General features: G+C 36.0%; 1 protein-coding gene across 3 annotated transcripts in view; it reads right to left on the reverse strand.

The window, feature by feature from the left end:
• Positions 1–7,887, reverse strand: part of tmem131l (transmembrane 131 like) — a 53,127-nt gene extending 45,240 nt beyond the window's left edge. For all 3 annotated transcript variants that reach the window (XM_053479983.1, XM_053479984.1, XM_053479982.1), the window contains exons 1-3: positions 7,702–7,887; positions 4,551–4,621; positions 964–1,007 (exon numbers count right to left, since the gene is read on the reverse strand). In XM_053479983.1, the coding sequence (XP_053335958.1) occupies positions 964–1,007; positions 4,551–4,621; positions 7,702–7,810 (224 nt within the window). In that variant the 5' untranslated portion in view covers positions 7,811–7,887. The remainder of the gene's footprint in view (positions 1–963; positions 1,008–4,550; positions 4,622–7,701) is intronic.
• Positions 7,888–8,105: the final 218 nt, after the last annotated feature.

Below are 8,105 nucleotides of genomic sequence, written 5' to 3' on the forward strand. Positions count from 1 at the left end.
GTGAGGATACACACAGCGTTCAACACTTTTCCATTAATTGATGGTAACCAGCAGCAGCGGTGACAAAGAAATGTGAAACGCTAAACACTGCAGAAGGAACACGAACACACACACACACACACACACACACACAGACTTCCCTCTGAGAGAACACACACCCGTAAACTGTCGAACTTGTTTCCTGCCGTTTATTTTTTTCCATAGGCTTCATCACCTGCACTCGTCTGTTTCTGCATTCCTCTCTCTCTCTTTATTTAAACTCAGAAGACGACACATGGTGTCTATTTCAACCACACGTTCGTTCATCTCCCAACTCTATTCTTTTCCTGCCTCTCCCGTTTCTCTTCTGCGTTTCTCATCATCATCATCTTCTCTCCCTCGCTTTCTCTCTTTGTTCTTCATCCCTCACCTCGTCTAATGCCTTTTCTCCTCCATTTTACTCTCCTCCTTTCCTCGTCTTGTACGAACTCCCTTCACTCCTCCTCTTCCGTTTTTTCCCCTCCTTGCCTGATTCACTCTTCCTTTATCCCTTCCATCTTCTCCCGTCCATTCCTTCCCTCCACGTCTTTTCCACTTCTATTCTTTTCTCCTTTTCTTCACTCCTCACCCCTCTTTCTCGACTTCTTTCTCCTCTCATCCTCTGTCTTGTGATCTGCTCTACATCTCAGCTGTGGTCGCTTAAGTTCGGATCGTGCACTCTGGAGTTCCCTCGGTCCTAAACGTCGCCTTTAAGGGCTGTTCTATGTCCGTCTGGCGCGTCCCAACATGGAGGACAAAACCTTAATCTTACTCAGAAACATTTAAAACATTACATTAATGCGATAGAAAGCCTTAATAAAGTGCACTAATGTGACAGTGTACACTTACTGTGTGTGTGATGTAATCTGGTGCAAGTGTGTCAGGTATGTTTCCTGTGTGTGTGTGTGTGTGTGTGTGTGTGTGTGCGCGCTGTGACACACTCACCTGTCCTCCTGAGGGAGATTCTCGGGACTCCGCTCTTCCGCTGCCTACAAAACACACACACACACAAACACACACACACACTTTATTCACACCCTGTACAGGTACACGCATCCATTAACACACTCTGCAATCTGCACATTTTAGTAGAGATGAAACCGTTTCCATGGAAACACCATGATGTCGCTTTTGTGTTGTGTTTGAAGAACACAACTTAATAATAAGAATAAGATTACCATTATTATGTTTTTCACAGTTATTAGAAAGTGCGGTTAGGTGTAAAAAAAAATATATAATATATATTTTTTAAATAATAATAAAAAAATGACTGACAGGTAAACGCCAAATATGGCAAAATGTATTTAAGGAAAATTATATACTGTATATATATATATATATATATATATTTATATTTATATATATATATATACTGTATATATATATATATATATATATATATTAATATATTTTAGATTTACTATATTTTAAGTATCAAATAATTTATATTTATTATATTTTATACATTATATATTTTAGATTTACTATATTTTAAAGTATTAAATACTTTTTATTAAAATAAATTATAAGTCTTCCCTCTGAGAGTTATTGGCTAAAATTAATATAATTTAATTATATACCTATACTATATAATATATTTTTTTCTGGAAATAAATAAACAGGTGCTTCTCCATCAAATTATAAATTACCATTAATTATTTAAAAATCTTGAGTCAGTGTAACTCAATAAGTGTTCATTCATATAATATATAATATATATATATATATAAGTAATAAAAATAAGAAATAATAAGAAATAAATAATAAAATAATAAATAATAAAAAGCTATTATAAAAAGTTAATTAATAAAAAGATGAATAAAAAAATTATAATAAATTTTTTAATACATACAGACACTCCAAAATAAGTTTAGTTATTAAGTTATTTGTTTAGCTACAAATTAAGTTATCACCAACTAATAGATAGTTTTTTTTAATTGCCAAAATCAGTGGGTCATAATCAGTCAGAACTGATGATGATAATTAAAAAACTAAATCATAAAACACTATAATAAACACTGAACTTATTAAAAACGAATATAAACAAGCACAGAAACATTTCCACAAAACACTGATAAAAGTGTTTCCCTTCTTAAAACACCCAAATAATAAACGAACCACAGCAGTGTGTAAAATAAAACACAACTCTGCGCTTTGCCACACCAGAACAATGCATTCGGGTTAAACTGGAAAAACAACTACCACTAAATACAAAAAGAAAAAAAAAGGCACCGCAAACGACAGTCAAATTAAAAAAAGGGGAAATTTCCATCACGGCTCGGTGTGGTCGTCCCCGAAGCCACAACGCAAACAGAGCAGCCGAGTGATCATCATACACACACACACACACACGGCCTGAAACAACACTGGAACAACACTGACTGCTTACAGAAACACCACGTCTACTGTTCACTCAGCTGGGGCTCATCCACACGATAAATCAACACTGATATCGGATATTATTGTCTTAATGGTTTGTTTTTCTCCCAGAAATAAAACTGCAATCAGCTGATGATGATGATCTCAGAGTTTTAATACGTTTTTCACGTGTCAAATCTAAATAAATCTTTTTAAGACGATATTTCCGCCTATGATCAGCTATCATCCGGATCACCAGAATGAGATCAACTCCACCTCGAGCTCATTTGTATAATTAATACATGTTACCTGCAACTTCCTCTAGATTGAAACAAATTAACAAAGAATCTCCTCACAGCGGCGCCGATATAATACGAGGAAACTGCGGGAAAGTTAGGAAATAGATAACAGGCTAAGTTGTATAACACATTTCATCTTTCGGCCAAATAACTCTTTTGCAAAACAGAAAAAAAATATATTGTGAATATTATGAATATAAACTACAAAGGATATACCAGGCGAAGCTAAAACACATGTTATGTAGCGAAAGTGATGTGAAAGTAAGCACGAACAGCGATGTGCGGGTCCAAGTAGCGTTTGCAAATATCGCGGTGGACTACAACAGCGCTACCACCAAAGACCCAACATATAGTTTTCACGTTTTGCAACAGTATTCGTTCTAAAAAATTTGCGGATTCGGATCATCCGGAAATCGCTGCACTCGAATGCTGCCACTTGACCCTCTAACTGGGTTAAACAGAATTTTTTTTTTTCAAAAAGTTTCTATTAATCAGATGCTCATGCGAACATGTAGCTAATTCCACGACACAGAGATGCTACACGGACGCCACACTCCTGTTAGGACGTGGCAACTTAATGTTTATGGAACGAGTCTCTAGTTTCAGTGCTTCCTAGCAGTCGGAACCAAAGCTTGAAATTTTGTCTGTCTTTGTAACATGACATATTTGTTATTAAGTTGTTACCGAGCGTTACACAAAAACGTTGTGACGTTTCATAAAAAGAAAACAACTGTAAATGTTGGAATTGTAATATTTATATTTACATTACTAGTCAAAAGTTTGGACACACATTCTAATTCAAAATTCTGTATTTAGTAATATATTCGTCACAGTTCAGTAAGTCTACGACTTAGGAACATCCGAGTTACGAATTTTAGCAGATCCTACAAACAAACCGCGGATCAACGCGGATCAATTTGTAGACGCAACCAAATCGAGGAACCTGTGTGATTGTTTTTAATTTATGCTTGACACACTGTATACTCATGGCAACGCTGTTTAAGACTCACTTTATCGGACTTACGAACGAATCCGACTTACAAGGGTGTTCACAGAATGGAACTCGTTCGTAAGTTGGGGACTTACTGTACCGGATTTATATATTTTTTTCAAAACTATAAAATAATGCATTTGGAATTTACTTAAATAAATAACAACAACAACGACAACAGTCAGCTGTTATTGTAAGACAGTGAGGTCAGCTGTTCTGGAACAGTTCACAAAGCACGATGAAATTGTCTCACATGAAAACCTTCTCAGGAAAGCAAGACCAAAACATACCTCTGCTGCAGAGGAGACGTTCATTTAGAGCCACCAGTTACATCAGAAATCACCAATTAACAACCAGCACCTCAGATAAGCGCCGTTATGAAGCTTTACAGAGCAGATGTAGCAGATACTGTACATCTCAATATCAACCGTTTCAATTTGTAAGAGATTATTGGATATTTTGGACGCCTTCAGCATTGTAGAAAGAAATAACAATTCAAAAACATGGAATTAGAAAAGCTGTGTGTCAAAATTTGTGATTACTTAAGGACAAGCACAAGTACGCTTGTAATATGGTTTTAATAATATGTTTTTATTGCATATATGAATCAACGAGCCACTTGTTGTGACGGATGTGGCGCAAAAACATGATCTAACACAACACTGTTATCTTTGGGTTTGATCACATTTGGGGCAAAAGTAAAGTTTCTTTATCGGTGTATCTCAGGGGATAAGATCATAGTTCTGAGATGTCGTCACCATGAACGAGGGGGGCGTGGCGTTTTTTATTGACACTCTGTCAAAACATAGTGCTGTTCCACTACACTGGAAAAAAAATCTTGTGAATCCTGTGTGTGTGTGTGTGTGTGTGTGTGTGAGACAAACCTGTGATGGTAGTAGTAAATCTGCATCTTCGGCTTGCCAGACTTCCACAACGCTGGACATGTGACTCAATGCTTCAGGAGTTAACGAGAGAAAGAATTATTAATAATAATAATAATAATTATCATTATCATAATGATGATAAAGTCTGATGAGATGAAAAATGCAATAAGGATGAAAAGTAGCACATAATACTGCAAAACTAAATTTTACATTGTAAAAACACAACAGTGCAAATTAGTTCTAAATGATCCTGAAAACAGCACACACACTATCACTCTCACATAGACACACACACTTTAACACACTCTCACTATTTGGCAAGAGAGCATAATGCTATTATGTTAACAGCAAAAATGCTATTTATTTAAAAAAAAAAAAAATAATCATACGAACAGCACACACACACACACACACACACACACACACACACACTCTCTCTCTATCTTTATCACAGACTTCACTTTGTTGAGTTTCACTATTTGGCAGGACAGCATTATGATATACGTATATACTGTAGAAACATACAGTACAAATCATTTCTAAATGAGCATAAAAATAGTGCGCACACAGACACACTTACCATTTGGCAAGAGAGCAGTATGATCTAATATACTGTTAAAACAAAGTGCAAATAATGCTATTTATTTCTAAACAATTATAAGAACAACACATTTTTGCTGAGTCTCACTATTTGGCAAGAAAGCATTGTGATCCTATATACTGTAAAAAAAAAAAAACAGGTCATACATTTGCTAAACAAGCTACTTATCTTAAAATTATTATAAAGCAGCACACAAACACACACACACACACACCTTCTCGCTCTTTAACAGACACTTATTTTTGCTGAGTCTCACTATTTGGCAATGATTTTTGATCTTACATACTGTAAAAACAAACAGTGTATATAACACTACTTATTTCTAAATAATCATAAAAACAGCACACACTCCTCTCTGCTGAGTCTCACTCACTATTTGGCAAAAAAACATTATGATCTTATATACTGTAATCACAAACAGTACAAATAATTTCAAAATGATCATAAAAACAGCACACACACTCCTCTCTCTCACACACACATACACTCATCTTTGCTGAGTCTCACTATTTGGCAAGAAAGCATTATGATCCTATATACTGTAAATACACAGGTTCATTCATTTCTAAATGATCATAAAAACAGCACACACTCTCAGATTTTGCCGAGTCTCACTATTTGGCAAGAGAGCATTATGATCTTCCATACTGTAAAGACAAACAATGCAAATAATTTCTAAATGATTATAAAAACAGCACACGTACTCGCTCACTCTCTCACACACACACACACCCCATTTGGCATGAGAGCAGTATGATCTAATTTACTGTTGAAACAAACAGTGCAAATAAGGCTATTTATTTCTAAATAATCATACAAACAACACACACACACACTCACTCACTCTATGTTACTCTATGTCACTTACTCTACTCATCTTAGCTGAATCTCACTATTTGGCAGGAAAGCCTTAAGGTCCTATATACTGTAAAAACAAACAATGCAAATAATTTCTAAATAATCGTAAAAACAGCACTCTTTTCCTCTCTCTCTCTCTCTCTCACACACACACAAGCGTACACACACAGCCTTTTTTCTTGACACACATTTATCTTTGCAGAGTCTCACTATTTGGCAATTATTTATGATCTTACATACTGTAAAAACAAACAAGGCTATTTATCTCTAAATTATCATGAAACAGCACACACACACACACTTTCTCTCTCACTTTAACACACTCATCTTTGCTGAGTCTCACTATTTGGCAAGAGAGCATTATGATCTTGCATACTGTAGAGACAAACAGTGCAAATAATTTCTAAATGATCATAAAAACAGCACACGTACTCGCTTGCTCTCTCTCTCTCTCACACACACACACACACACACACACACACACACACCATTTGGCATGAGAGCTGTATGATCTAATTTACTGTTGAAACAAACAGAGCAAATAAGGCTATTTATTTCTAAATAATCATACAAACAAGACACACACACACACACACACACACACTCATCTTTGCTGAGTCTCACTATTTGGCAGGAAAGCCTTACGATCCTATATACTGTAAACACAAACAATGCAAATAATTTCTAAGTAATCGTATAAACAGCACACACACACACACACACACACAGCCTTTTTTCCTTTTTAACATACACACATCTTTTCTGAGTCTCACCATTTGGCAAGAGAGTATTATGATCTTGCATACTGTAAAAACAAACAGTGCAATTTTTTTCTAAACGATCAGCACACACACACACACACATACACACACCCTTTCGCTCTCTTTAACACACATTTATCTTTGCAGAGTCTCACTATTTGGCAATTATTTATGATCTTACATACTGTAAAAACAAACAAGGCTATTTATCTCCAAAAGATCATGAAACAGCACACACACACACACACACACACACACACCATTTCTCTCTCACTTTAACACACTTCTCTTTGCTGAGTCTCACTATTTGGCAAGAGAGCATTATGCTCTAACACACTGCAAAAACAAACAATGCAAATAAATAATGCTATTTATTTCTAAATGATCATAAAAACAGCACACACACTCTTTCTCTCTCTCTCTCACACACACACACACACTCTGATGTGACTCTGCAGTTCTCACTATTTTCCAATAGGTCAGTTGCAGCTGCCAAAGGCCTGTTTAATATCACATAAAACCACAGACTTCAATCCCAAAACCCCAAACACGCATCAGAAGTGTGAATTATTGCCCTAAAATATTAAACTTCATCATTATTTTGGTGTGAATGAAGCTGTAAACCTGCCCTGCACATTGAACTTTCTGTTGCATATTGACACAGGAAATGGTGCCAAAAAAGGAGCACCTCAAAAATACACACACACACACACACACTGAGCAGGTCCTGAAGCTATAATGCTATGCTTTTAAGAAATTAATGTTGTACATTACAGAACATAATTAAATAAAAGAGAGAGAGAGAGAGCTCTTTGGCTGCTTGTCAGATGGAGCTCTGTATTTTTTTTTTTTCTCCCTCTCTTCCGACATTATGTTTCTCAAAATTACAAAAAAAATAAAAACCCTTATGGTGTGTAAAACATCTCCGGACCTGTTAGCTGAGCATCTCCACGCTGTAAAAACCTCAACAAGATGTGTAACACTCCGAACAGGACGTTAATTCCCGACGCTCCGTGCTGGGACTCCCTCTGCGCCGCCATGCTAACTAAGCTAATCAGGCTAACAGCGCTAGCACGGCTAACACTGTTTCCTACAGCCACACGGCTTCGCTTTCTCTCTCTCTCTCTCACACACACACACACACACATTTTTTCCTCTCATGGTTGCCAGATGAGAGATAAACCATAAACCATAATATCATTTTATTTAAGGTTTAAACTTTACACAAACAGCATAACATGCTAATGCTAAAAACAAGCTGCAGTGTTTAACTTCAGGATCAAATCAGATTAAATGCACTAATCCTACTCTAATAAACTTCAAATCTTGTTTCAA

This window comes from Clarias gariepinus, chromosome 20 (assembly GCF_024256425.1).
Source record: "Clarias gariepinus isolate MV-2021 ecotype Netherlands chromosome 20, CGAR_prim_01v2, whole genome shotgun sequence".
NCBI lineage: Eukaryota > Metazoa > Chordata > Actinopteri > Siluriformes > Clariidae > Clarias > Clarias gariepinus.